Here is a 13,871-nt window from a genome sequence, read left to right as displayed (position 1 = left end):
ATTGTGAACTCTATTAAGATTTCCATCCAGGCCTGCCTGGCTAGGAGGAAAATGGTTGCTATGAGGGTGGTAATGATCAACGAGCAGGAAAAAAATCGAATTCTTGGGAGCACCTATAAAGGATGATGAAAATTCACACAGGAAGTATGTTAACAATCTAGAAGGGATAAAGTAGAAACTAGGTTTCTTCTAAACTTCAGCTGTAATCTGCCCCATTCTAGCCAAGTACTGCAGCACATGTGGAATTCTAAAACAAAGCATTGTTCAAAATCCCTCAGTACACTAGGCAGAGTATGATGGGTTAAAACAATGGAACTTTAGCCTAGGCATTCAAATTCCCACCCTTTAACATTTTCATAACAGCGTTTCTTTGGAACCCCTGCGTCTTCCTAACTTTCCTGCATCCACCGCACCATGTAGAAGATGTTTGAACAGATACTGGAGGTCCTTTCACCTACACCTCAACCCCCAAGAAATAATTGTTCTAAATTATATTAAAGAAGCTAACCTGAATCAGAAAGGATTGTCATTTTCATTTTGAGTTCCTCAGATGAAGGAAAGGTGCTGCAATTCCAGCACCACCAGCAAAAGGTTTTTCTTTGCCATTAAACAAGTGCACAGAAATTCACATCTCTTTTGTAATGCTCCTGAATGGCATTTCAAAATATTTCTCCTTTGTTTTATATCTTAAGTTTTAACTGAACACTGTGAATTTATTATGAAACTAAATTACGCACCCACAGTAAAGTATTTTCATACATCAAGACAGACCACTATGAACTTTAAAACCTCCCTCTTCTGCTTTATTGACAGGTAAATTGTTCAAAAATGTTTTCACAATTCAATAATTACAAAGACTTAGACTTACATTAAAAAAGTAAAAACCAGAAAACCCCAAAAGCAGTAGTGTCCATCTCTAACTGAGCCCCCTTTATCAATAATCTGAGAAAAAAGAGCAAGTACTGTCAAACACTTAATGTAACAGGATTAAATGTTGACTAGAACACTCCGTTTAAACTAAATATAAGTGCACGTCCTATACAGTGTTTCAGAAAAGAACATTAGCCATTGGTATATTATCATTAGCCCATTTAAACCAAACTTTAAATAAGTGACATCCAACTGTCATAAAATTGGCACAGAAGGCACACTAGTGTGACAATGACAAACTGGATATGCCAGCCACTGAATTAATTACAAGCTTTTAATGAAACATGGTCACAAATCTTTGATTACTAAATGTATAATACATGGAAGCATGAGATTAAATATACACGCAAGACATCACCACTGGACGTGGGCCATAGCAAAATATACAGGAGTGTGTTGTGCATCTCTCTCCATGATCAATACTTGATTAATAATCATGGGATCTTCATGCATGTGAGGATACAATTAATGAAAAAGCAGCACCCTCGCTTACACATCCTTCATGTTCCACTTTGGTTACCAATAAAATAGACTGATGTTTTAGTATAATACAGTCCCTTAGTTCAAGCAGACTTCAAGGGTAGTGTTCCTGCAAGAATGCTTGCTAGCTAAAAAAAAATGTAGTGTATTTTATACTGAAAAACCAAGAGAAACTACATCTCAGAAGAGGATAGCAGGAACTAAGAGTAAAATTTGTTTTCACAGCATTATTTACTGATGTCTTAAAAGCCCTGACTAATGATCATGAATGATAAGGACTAAAAAGCAGGGTAAGAGTAAAACGTTACTGGTAATAGTCCTATGTACAAGACTAAAAAGTTGGTAGAAAGATAGAAAGACAGTTACGCAGCTGAAATGTAATGGCTAAACGAGTTAAAAGGCCACAAAACTATCACCAACTTTCATTTGACTTCCTGATGATTCTGTTGATGCTGGGAACAACCTATAGCTTCCTATCATTCCCCTAAAGATTCAGGAAACAGCTACAGGAAAAAGGGAAAAGTATATTTATCTGAGGATGTAACTCAACCTGCTTGTATTTCCTATTCAGAGGTCCAAATTCTGTCTAAAAGGATTTCCTGCTAATGAGACATTACATCATTCTATAGAAAAATAGTATTTCTGATACTGCTTAGTAGTAACACTATCAGTAAGTACCTCTTCTCTATTTCTTTTTCAGCATAAGAATAAGACTATTTACTGGTGGCCTTTAATCTTACTATGCAATGAAACTGTGATAGCTGTGCAGAAATAAAATGAATGAATCAACCATAACTTAACAGTGAACGATTTTGCATAAAAAGCTTGATCACTATTGTAGTAAAGGATTTTTCTTCATCTCAATATTTTGTATCTACAATCTGGACATATAATCATTCTTGTGCAACACTAGAGATTTAGCATCAGTCTTGGCACTAGCATCTGAGACAGCTTTGCCTTGCTCTCGAATACTCCATGGAGTATTGAATGATCGAAGCTGGAACGGTAGGAGCTGCAGTATTATGCATCACAAGTTGACTGATCCAGTCCATCTAGTGTAAGCTGATTCCTATGTGGAGAATTGGGACTTGGGGGACCGCTTGGATTTGAGCTGTTAGAGGGAGTAGAGTGTTTGGTAGAATCTGAATCAGGCTGTCAAAGAGAAACAAAAAGGATTCAATTTCTTATTTAAAATACTTTACACTCAGAAGCTTTCAAGGCACTTTACAAACATAATTAAGGTACTACATTCATTTTTACATTAATTTACATTACAATCACAAAATGAGGCCTAGGTAGAAGGAATAAGCCAAAGCTAACAGAAGTTAATGTGAATATTTCCATTAGTACCAATAGCCTTTGATCAGTCTCCTAAGTGACTTACCAATATAGAATCATAGAATATCAGGGTTGGAAGGAACCTCAGGAGGTCATCTAGTCCAACCCCCTGCTCAAAGCAGGACTAATCCCCAGACAGATTTTTTGCCCCAGTTCCCTAAATGGTCCCCTCAAGGATTGAACTCACAACCCTGGGTATAGCAGGCCAATGCTCAAATCACTGAGCACAAGTAAGTTGTAAAGTCAGGAAAAGAACTCAGGAGTCCCTATTATTACTTTCCTCTGCTCTAGCCACTACAAAGCTTATTTCTATTCAATGTAATTTAGGATTTTTCAGCAAATTTTTCCCAACTGATTTAAGTGGGCATAAAATAGGATTTGTTTGCACATATCAAACAATTTCATCCAAATACTTTATCAACACACTGAAGAACAGAAATTATAAAATAGCTTACAGGTTGCATAAGCTTTTGGCAAACAATGGCCCTGGCAGCATGAGGAAACCTGTGGGAAGTGTTTTGACTGCATGACAAAATAATCAAGAGTATTGCCAAATATCAGGCTGGAAACCCACTGCAGAAATAACAAGTGTTTACAGGAGACTCCTTCCAGTCAATAACTCAGTTAAGACAGCTCTCTCCCATGGTCATTTTCCACCCTACTGGTTGTTGGAACTCCGCCTCCAAATCTTAGTCCCCCCCTCAGCTGGCCAGTTTCCCACTATTTTGGTGAGTTGTAACCCTTAACAGTAAACAAAACTATGGCTCATGAAAAGTTTCATAGGAAAACTGCTATCATCGCAGTCCATTACTTCAGAAAAGGGAATTTAACTTTAGCTCATTGACTGAAAGGTGACACCGGTGAGGACTGCTTTTCACAAGATTTTGCCACTTCTGTGATATACCACCAATAATGGGATTATTCTAACAAGATACACAATTGAGTTCATGCTGTGATAAGGCAGCAACCTATGGGAAAACAATAATGAAGGTGAAGGGTAGCGTTAGACCCTCATTTTGCATGTGTAATAACCTATTATATTGCAAGTTAAAATTCCTAGGTAATAACCAATGTAAGATTTAACAAAAAAGTGAAAATTAAACACTTTTAAAAATTGAATATATTCCAGTATTTGCATCTGCAAACAACTAGAATATGGAATGTGAGGGGGATCTAGGAAGAATATTGCAATACAACAAGAACTGTAGGTGGTCAGCACCTCTGAAAAAATCAAGACACTTATTTAGATGCCTAAACTTTAGCCACCCAATTCACATTTTTTTGTTTTAGTGCGGCTCACCCAAGGCAACACGAGTCAGAGGGAGAGTTGGAATTAGAACTCAGGGCCAAGATCTTCAAAACTGACTGGTGATCTTGGGTGTACAACTTGAAACATCTTAAAGAGGCCTGATTTCAGAAAGTAGTGAGCACCTGCACTCTGAAAATCAAGTCTTTAAAGATTTCTTATATTGGACACCCAAAATCACTAGTCACACTCAAAGATCTTGGCCGTGGAGTTTATCTCCCAGTCACATTTCCTAATATATCACTTGCACAGGGCACATAAAAGTATGTGTACAAAGCTTGTAAAAAAAAGGCACCTGATGATAATACAGGTGAAAAATCGGATTTCACTAGCCTGGTGAAAGACACTTTAATTTCATGAAGTTTATACTCCTGTGATGACAGGAAGTATCCACCTGCAATCTCCTTCACCTGCAGGTAAAAACTGGCACATACTGCAAGACTTGTTAAAGGCCTTGTGTACTAGGTAGAATCTTTGCAGAAGGAAATGCAGAATGCAATCTTTATCAAAATGTTTCCTCACAGGTACCTAAACTTTTGAGGCTAGGAAAGAAACTAGTGCCAGTCACCATTTAATAAAAACTACTTTACCTCTTTGTCGAACTCCTGGTCAGTGTCGGACGTACTTCTCAGAGGCATGGCTACTCCCAAATCACCACCACCTGCAGAACAAAGGCATTTTACACCTCACATTGAAACAATCTAAGCTTTAAATTAGAACAGACCTGCTTGTTTTCAGTCTTACTTGATGAGGGCCATGAAATGTAGGTTTTGCTTCTCTGCTGCCGTGAGAGGTTGGCTGTGGGGGGACATGCTTTTTCGTCTTGGGAGGAAGGTAAGACACTCTGCAGCACAAATCAAACATATCCTTAGTCAGGATCTTTCCAATTAAAGCTCCTTTCTCATGACAATTCTAGCATAATTTGACAGCCATGTGTTCAGAACCATTACCTAGAATGGTTTGTAGAAACAAAAGCTCAATGCCCCTACTTGACTGCATACATACAGTATCAGAAATACACCCCTTTCAAACACCCTCAATGAAACACAAGGAAAGGACTGAGCCCCAAAGCAGCCAGAAGAACTTGGCAGGCAGCAAACCCTTTATACAGGAGCAGTGACATCACCAATTGCTGTTTTCCCGTCTCCTCCCGCTGGAAGGAAGCATACATTCCCCTTGTCTTGGCTAGCAGAGAAGGATGAGAGAGGAATGCTGGGAATTTCAAAATGGAAGGTATAAAAGATAAAGCTGTATCTTCACATCTCATTCTCTTACCTTTGTTTTATTTTAGCTGCTGACACCACAGTACATTTGTTAAATCCAAATACAAAAATAAAGCTGGGAACACTGTGACTTACATGCATGTCAGTCATTATCTTCCAACTGTGTTAGTTTTTGCTCTAGTATTGGCCAAGCGCCATAGCACACCATTCTAGTTCCTAAAGGTTTATAGCTACTCCTACCCTTGCTAAGGAGGCAGAGGAGGGACAGGAAGAGGAAGAAAGCAGAGGGGAGCCTTGCAGTGAGGAATGGCCATTCTGGAGAAAGATTTCTGCGGAGATAGGGCTCATGTGATAGACGTGCTCAAAGCTTGTTGGAGGTGATATCAGAGCAGAGTAACGAGAGGATGAGGGGGAAGGAAATTCATTCTGTTATTTTAACAAAACAAACAAGAAAAAGGAAGGGGGAAAGACTGATTATTCACAAAATCCTATCCAACTCTTGGCCGTGATATTTATTTTTCAGCTTTCCATTTTAAAGCCAGCTAACGCTTCCTTGCATAAGGCTTAGAAGCACTATTCATTGTAGGAGCACATGTTTCTTGAAACCATGGCTTGAAAGTGCCTAACAGCTTGGAAAGATTTTAAATTTAATGCTGAAACCTTAGAGTGTCCATCTGCGTAGCTTTTCAGTCCAAAACTGAACACACACGTATCCCTCCCCATTATATTTATTTTACCAGTGGGAGATCCATGAGAACTTGCATTCCATCTCCTGGTCCCATATGAGCCACATGGTTGAAATTTGTTGGGTTAGAAATCATTTTTGATCTTAGTTCAGGGTCTCTCAGCATCTCTCTGAAAGAGAAACACTTCATGATTAATATTGTTTCACATTCATAACCTTTCCACTTCAATACGTACAAGCTGCTATGTAGAGATATTAAACCCTTACCGTCTTTGTTGTAATCTCTCTTCCTCAGGAACCTTGAAGACAAATCTTCTTTTACTTCTGGTTCGAATCATTTGCTTTTTGCTGTTATCAGAAGTTTCTGGCACACTGAGGACAGCTCCTCCTGTAACAACACATAATGCAATTACACACACACATACCTTCAAATAGTAGAATTTATTTTCCAAAGCATGTTGACTCTGTAAAGCACACACTGCATGTTTGAAAGAAACTGGACTCTTACAATCTACAATTTTGTTTTGCTCACGAGTTGGTGATTGTTTCAATCTGACTGGTCATCCCATCCTAATGTCTTTCATTACACCACTCCTGCCCTCCTTCAAGAAGACTAACCTGAAAACTTGTTCTTGAAATATATAAGTCGTGGAGGTTCACAATTAAGGAGATTTAGTGTGCCCTCCACATTTAACGGTCTGATCTGTTTTGGAGATAAAAGGGGAAAATATTAACCCAACTGCAGTGTCCATTGTGAAGGAGCCTCCATTCCAAACCAGAGTTAATTAAATTGTGCAATAGAAGTGAACTACTTACCTTTCGTAGGCCAATTGTCTGAACCCATTCCATAGTGTTAACATCAAAGACATCAATGCCATATTCACTGTACACTGTAACATAGGAAGAATTGCAACCTGGTACAGACAAAAAACAAAAGTCAAGGAGTGTTCAACAAGCCTGGAGCTGGCATACATTTGAGCATTGCTGTAACAGTGTTATATTTTCAGCTATAAGAGGAGATTAAAATATCAAATTTTTTAAAGCCATCTCTTAAAAGAATAAACACTTCTTTGTACAGTTCATGTTATTTTGGTGAAAATAGAGGTTTGCCGTGGCAAATAGCCACCAACCTGCAATTCTTATTATTATTAATTTTGGATACATTTACTACTTTTGACTTCAAATCTTGGTTTAATGCTCTCAAGATGCTGTCTGCTGTCTGGACAGTAAGTGTCAGGAATGTAAATGAGTTATTCTATAGGAAACGAACTGCACTTAACATCCTGTTTAAGGTCACCATGTCCAAGGACGCAGCTTAATGCATTTTCAAAGCGATGCACTGACTATAACTATACACTGACGACATGCAGTGGAGTCCCCACGTGTGAGGTAAATCATCAAGTTCTGCTGCATGTCTTTATGTTCATTTCCTTCCTCCTTCTATTGGAATGATTTACATGTGCATGCTGCTCTACCCAGGTTAATGGAACATATTTCAAGAGCTTCAAAGCTCACCACTTGATTTCTCTCTTTTTGAATCCTCTATATTAGGTGTGTCAAAGAACTTTATTTTAGCTCAGAGAAGAGTAAAAAAGCAATGATCAGGACATCTTAGCACCAACAAGCCTGGGCCTGCTCCTGACAAAAGTTCCTCAGAAAGAACAGCCATTATAGATCTCATGGTATTTAGGAGAGAAAAAAGATGTACTCAGCTGGCAGGATTGCCTCAATAAATCGTAGAGGGTAAAAACCCTAACAGGGACACGGAAGTCAACAGGAGTAAATTCCTGCAAGGAAGTGATGTGTGCTCTTGTAGCTAAAAACATGATTTGTCTCAAATGACGCCTGGTGTAACTAGATATCATGAATCACAACTTCAGAAGAAAACCTTTCCAGAAATGACGTAGTCAGACAGACACCTGCTCCACTCAACTTAGTGTCTTCATGTGCCCGTCAATGAACCTTGGAAGATAAACATACTCCATCACTAGACAGAACTTCTCCAGTAAGCCATCCCTTAGGATTGAGTACATTACTAAGTCAGAAAGAACCTTTTCTAGTTTTATGATCTCATGATGGGATAACTAACAGGAAGGGTGAGAAAGGCTTCACCGATAAACACACCAGGACCAAGGCAAGGGGAGTAGGCTGGTGAAAATAATCAGATTTCTTTAAGCAGTTGAGCTTATGGTCCTTCCCCACAAGAATATGTGTCAATGCCAAACTGAGAATCGAATGTGCAAAAATCATTCTAAAAATGCTTATAATACTAAAAGTAAACAAAAGCCCTCCAACAAAAAAGTGCATCTGGTTTGCTGAAACAGAGTTTTAAAGTAAATTTGCTGATTACATCCCATCTCTATGCCCTTCTCCAACTCTTATGTACAGAACCAAGTCAGTAAGGCAAGCAAATAGTTTCTATTCAGAATTAAAATAAAACAAACTATTAAGGTCTTGCAGTTTGAGGAATTTTACTATCAGCTGTAGCAGCTAGTTGCCCCATTGGTTTAATTCATTATTTAAACAAACAATGGCTCTTTTTTGGTCTTCAATCATTTGGAACATATAGTCATTGCTATTGAAGCTCCAAATAATTTTAGGGCTTGCTATAAGCAATCAACGCAATAATGCTTAGAAATCTTTTGTAAGTCACTATGTAGTCCACCAACTCATTTGTGTCTCTTTCAAACCAACAGACCTCAAAATTACAGCAGACTGGAAAACAGGAGACAATTTTGCATATTTTTGTAAACTTCCTTTTGTTTCAAAAACAATTGATACAAGTTTTATTACCAGCTCTGCCCAAAAGCAATATTTTTCTTGAACCCTGTCACCTTCTTTGTTAGTAGTTGACAACTGACCTACAACTTTCGATAGGTACTAGATTTTAAATGCTATAGAGAGTGGCCTGAAGACAAAAGTACTTTTAAACCCATTGGTGGAGCAAAAAAAAGGATTTTAGTAAAGAATTTTACAATTTATGTGGTCTTCTGCTATCCTACATACAGGTTAGGCTATTAATTAATTAGACATGAACTTATTTAAAAGAAAGCGTCATCTTGCTTTATATTGTTGTTAATTATTCTGTCTCCTGTGACTAGTAAAAACTGCTTTCCTACAGTATCCAGGAGTTTGCCACAAAATGGTCCCTATGTGGAAGAATTATTATTCTGTTAACTCATCAAAACTTAAAGCTGTAGAAATTGAAAGACAAAAAAAGCAGAATAGAATACATGCTGATTATTTTTAGACAAGTAAAGCAGCAACAGGCATATGGCAACAGAAAAACATATACATACTACAGGCAACAGGAGTTGCAGGCCACATTAGTTCCTGCATGCGTGACCTTCGACCTTGTGAATCGACGTACACTCCCATATGGCTGAAGCAAAGCAGGTATTCCTCACTACCGAGTTCCACAGCACAAAGGGCATCAAAAGACTGCTGTGAGAGGAACATAAGCGAGGGGTCATTAGGATTTACCAGGTTTATAGATTGTCCATCTCCCTGGATGCTCAACAGAGAGAACCCAGACTGGTAGCCAACACAAAGCTTGTCCTTGAACACTGCCATCCACTGTACATTTCCTGGAGCCTGAATTTCAGTGAATTTTTTATGGAAAGGTTTAGTTCTATGAATTTCGTAACAAAGAACCTGTCGTTTGACTGCCACAAACAAACAAGTCAAAGAGCTTTTCTTCAGTGTTCCAGTTATAATCAACTGGCAGCCTTTAGTTTCTGGAAGTTTCATGTCAAAGTTGCTTTCTGATCCTTCCAGGGAGGCCCATGGGTACAGGTGAACATGATGGTTCCTGCCACAGATGAGGATGATAATTTTCTCTTTGGGAGCAAGCTCAATCTGGTACACCTTCTTACAGTCAGCAACTCGGACTATCACTGCAATTAGAAGAAAAGCCACCATGAGTAAATGACAGGAGTATATGTAGGCCTGGAAGTATTACATAGTAATCAGAAATTTAGACTTATGCACACATCCACTAGAAAGGAACACCAGGCCCTGGCTCCAGGTTCTCCTTGCCAATTCTTAAACACACAACTAAGAAATAAACCACTCCAGTAGCGCCCTTCACTTTTCAACCATGAAGTCACATAGCTCCAGCAACCCTCAGCAGCAAAAAACATACGTAAGGTCTTTAAGATCTCCCTCCAGAGCCTTCACATTCCCTCACAGCTAGGGGAAAACAAACATGCCTTGTGTGTGACTGTATGGATGCCTGCTAATGACTCTACCCCCAGAGAAAAAACATTTACACCATTAATAAAGGAGAGAGATGGGAAAGGGGGAAGAAATCATTTTTTTTTGAATGCCAAAGACAGGCAAACTCAGAGTATTGTGATATTAGACAATAGTTCTTTGACTAAAGTGCAGAAATGGGATGGTAGAGAAGTAAAAAAAATGTAGGAATGAAAAATCAGCATCTGCATAATAGTGACTGACTCTAGCAAAGCGTTCAGTACTTCATGAGGTTTAAATAGGCCAGACCAAGCAATTATGAAATATGGAACATTAATATATTAATATTTCATAGTAATGTACATGTTATCTTATAAAACTTTAATCAATATCAGAGTTTTACTTTATTACTAGTGAAAACATTTAAGTAAATGTTTATAAATAATAAAAAATTATTTTTCTTTTAAATCCTCCTTTGGAGTTTGTACAGTGATTGGTAAAGTAGTTTGGCAAGGTATCTGGTTCTACAAATACCCCTCAAAACCTTAGGATTTTGGACCACACAAAATCAAATGTCCTTGTAGATTTTGCCCCACTGGCACAGAACACAATATATTTGCAGAAATGTTCTAAGAGGCAAGTAGTAATTTCACAGTTAACCATATCTTGTCACAAATAAAGCGTAACTTTTGCTTGTTGTCCAAGCCCAGCTCTCATATTTTAAGTTTAATGTACATGTAAGCTGTTTACAGAGATCTTGGTCAGAGCCATTAGATATAACCAGATGTCAATGAATTTGCATTAAAAGTAACAGCTGCTGTGAAAAAAAGGATGAGAAAATTACTACTTATAAAAACATTTCAGTAAAATCCAGAAACTTGCCATAGCACATAGTACAAACATTTAATGCTTACATAGCTTTAATTTGCTGAAAAACTAAGGTGGTATAATATTCTTATTCTGTACTACCTGTGATAATTAAGTGTACTAGAGAACCACTTTTAAATACTTTTTAATGAAATGAGTATGCAAATTACATATGTAACTTTACTCATGTAAACAGTCATATACTGAAGTCAATGGGATTATTCGCGAGTCAAATTATGTTCGTACTTAACTGTTTACAAGATGATAGATATAGGGAGTATAATGAAAAGAGCAGTATTTAATACCACTAAGAATGGGTTCAAAATAAATCTTATTTCACAGGCTATAAAACAGTTCCTCAAGTAGTGAAAATTACAAAAACTGTTCATATACCATCAAGACCGTTGCCAATTGCTGTCATTATGTAATATATAAAATTGCATGAGAACAAAAATGCTCAGGCATTTCTTTTTCCAAGAAGTAGAACCACCATCTTTTGGAGAGAGAGCTAGAATAAATTGTTGTATATTTCCCCTTTTTCCTTTTTAAAACATTTTACACAATTCCACAGTGTATGTATTATGTCAGTATTTTCTTATAATACATCTTTGGCAGTTTTTATTCAATGTGTTTCTATTAAATTTGTTTAAATCCAATAAAAATAATGAATCAAGAAATAATATACTTTACATTTTGTATTTATTGCTATATTTTCTGTCAAAGCATAATTCTTGCAATACTGCAAACTGAGTATTAAATAATTTACAGATTAAGTTGTATTAGGAAGAGGAAATTAGATTTTGGATTGCCAGAGGGATTTAAGAACATCACTTACTGTAAGTCATCATCATTGGTGACCTCCTTCTTGACACCGTAATTAAAGTACTATAAAAGGAGATAATTAAAGACCTGTCCCTCAGGGAATTTCAGGACACTACTCTGGAACACCCAGTCTTTACATTTTTCTAAACCATTATAGTGTGCGCATGTATCTTTTAAATCTGCATAACTGCATATAATAGTCTCCAACACCACTTAATCCTCCATAGCTTTTAGCCAACTGGCTTTAAAGGGGTGGTTAGCTACTATTGTGAGATTAAATAGAAACAGATCGACCATATAGTTAAGGCTGTAAGATCTTACTGGACCACAAAAGCGAGATGTAATATCACCTACCTTTCTGGTAGGAAAGGTATCAGTCTTGTACCAGTTGTTTATAATGCCAGAGAAAACAAAAGGGCCTAAAAAATTACTTAGGGTGTTGTGGAAGATGGAAAAATGCAAGTGGCAGTAAATTAACTTTTAGCATGTATCCCTCCCCAAAAGGCTATTTTGTCTAACACATATAATTCAATTTATTAACTAATCTGTTCTGAGCATAGACATCACTTGCAATACTTCACAGTATAATGAGGTAAATATAACACTGCCATGATTCTATCTCACAGCCTTACCACTGAACTATTTGTGCTTTGCAGTTTTATGGAAAAGGGGCAGATATTTATTTGGATTACTTACCACTGAGAAGTCACCATGTTCATTTCCATTAGTAACCCTCTCAGTTCACCTGCTTTCCCTGCTGGACTAAGGTACACTTCCCCCCCTGTTTTGTGTTGTGTCTATCTGTCTCTGGAAAATCAGGTTGCAGGGAGAAAACCCCTCCACTTCCTTAATATACTACCCGTGATGGCTGGCAGTTAAGGGCTAAACCCCAACTCTGCCTGGAGTAAGGCTGTGCAGGATCTCACTGAATGGCTAAGTAGTAGTCCTCTTTCCACTGTGCTGCCTGGGGCCTACTGTGTACGTGTGCTGCTAGCCCTGGCAACTAGCACTCCAGGAAAGGTCAGAAACAGCCTTGGCCAAATCCACTCGCTGCTACCATTGTAAGAGGAAAGTGGAGGACAGTCCTTAGAATGAGAAGGAAGAGGAGTGGCAGAGAGGGGCTCTGAGCAGGAAGCTGTAGGGGAACCTATGTGCAAGGAAGGAGAGGGAGATAAGAATAGTAGGCAAGGAGAGGTCCAGCACCTACAGATTCAACAATCTTTTTGACTGCCAGACACCATCATAGACTGGAATGTTAAGTCAGTGGCTACAGCAATCAAACTTTTTTTATGTGAGGCAGGAAAAAAATGGAAGAACATTCAAAAGGCATGAATAATAGGAAGCCTCACAAACCTAACAAGAGTATTCAATATGCTAGCAAAAATATAAACAGCAACATCCTAACATCCTGTTATATTCCAGTCTAAGTTATGACCGTGCAGGTTGGAACAAATCAGCCTCCAGGTTAACTTATTGAAGTTACCAGTTTTCTTTCTTAACTCATTCTAAATAAACCATGTATTTTTCTTCAATGAGTGGCTGGTTATTCATTGCACAAACACTAGTGCTGTGTGCTCTGAATCCTGGAGCTCCAAGTGAGGTTTGTGTCACCTATTATGCCCCGTGCGTTGGCCCCTTAATTTTAGGTAGCCAGCTAAATATAATGGTAATAATTAAATTAGTGTTTATACCTTATATTAAAATTTCCATCTTTTGTCAGTTAACTGTGTGCTGGTATAAACTACCCATTAAAGGGCTATTATGTAATCTATATTAAAACAGCACTGGAGATCATTATTCATTATGCAATTACTGTAAACATGGAGATCTAACTTACCATCACGGGTTACCTCTACCACATACAGTCCTTCTTCTGAACCAATTGCTATTCTATCTCGATCTAAACAAGAGGGAAAGGAAAAAACAGATATGAATCCAAGCACGTAAACGTTAACTTGGATTACAAAACTATGCTTGTTCTCTTTGAAAGACAATGGAAAATGTTCAAAGATCAATAGCTGAAATA

At 37.8% G+C, this 13,871-nt stretch overlaps 1 protein-coding gene across 4 annotated transcripts in view; it reads right to left on the bottom strand.

Moving 5' to 3' along the window:
• Positions 1-778: 778 nt before the first annotated feature.
• The window catches only part of CDC42BPB (CDC42 binding protein kinase beta), a 127,395-nt gene continuing 114,302 nt past the window's right edge, over positions 779-13,871 (bottom strand). For 3 of the 4 annotated variants that reach the window (XM_030558692.1, XM_030558694.1, XM_030558693.1), the window contains 9 exons: positions 13,683-13,745; positions 9,262-9,858; positions 6,779-6,876; positions 6,581-6,665; positions 6,230-6,350; positions 6,015-6,132; positions 4,799-4,898; positions 4,645-4,715; positions 779-2,562 (listed from right to left, as the gene is read on the bottom strand). In XM_030558692.1, the coding sequence (XP_030414552.1) occupies positions 2,431-2,562; positions 4,645-4,715; positions 4,799-4,898; positions 6,015-6,132; positions 6,230-6,350; positions 6,581-6,665; positions 6,779-6,876; positions 9,262-9,858; positions 13,683-13,745 (1,385 nt within the window). In that variant the 3' untranslated portion in view covers positions 779-2,430. Of the gene's footprint in view, positions 2,563-4,644; positions 4,716-4,798; positions 4,899-6,014; positions 6,133-6,229; positions 6,351-6,580; positions 6,666-6,778; positions 6,877-9,261; positions 9,859-13,682; positions 13,746-13,871 lie in introns of those variants that run through there. The other variant, XR_003999904.1, reaches the window with a different exon arrangement.

Source organism: Gopherus evgoodei, chromosome 4, assembly GCF_007399415.2.
Source record: "Gopherus evgoodei ecotype Sinaloan lineage chromosome 4, rGopEvg1_v1.p, whole genome shotgun sequence".
In the NCBI taxonomy this organism is placed as follows: Eukaryota; Metazoa; Chordata; order Testudines; family Testudinidae; genus Gopherus; species Gopherus evgoodei.
The sequence above is the reverse complement of the archived record's forward strand: the minus strand, read 5'-3'. Positions and strand labels throughout refer to the sequence as shown.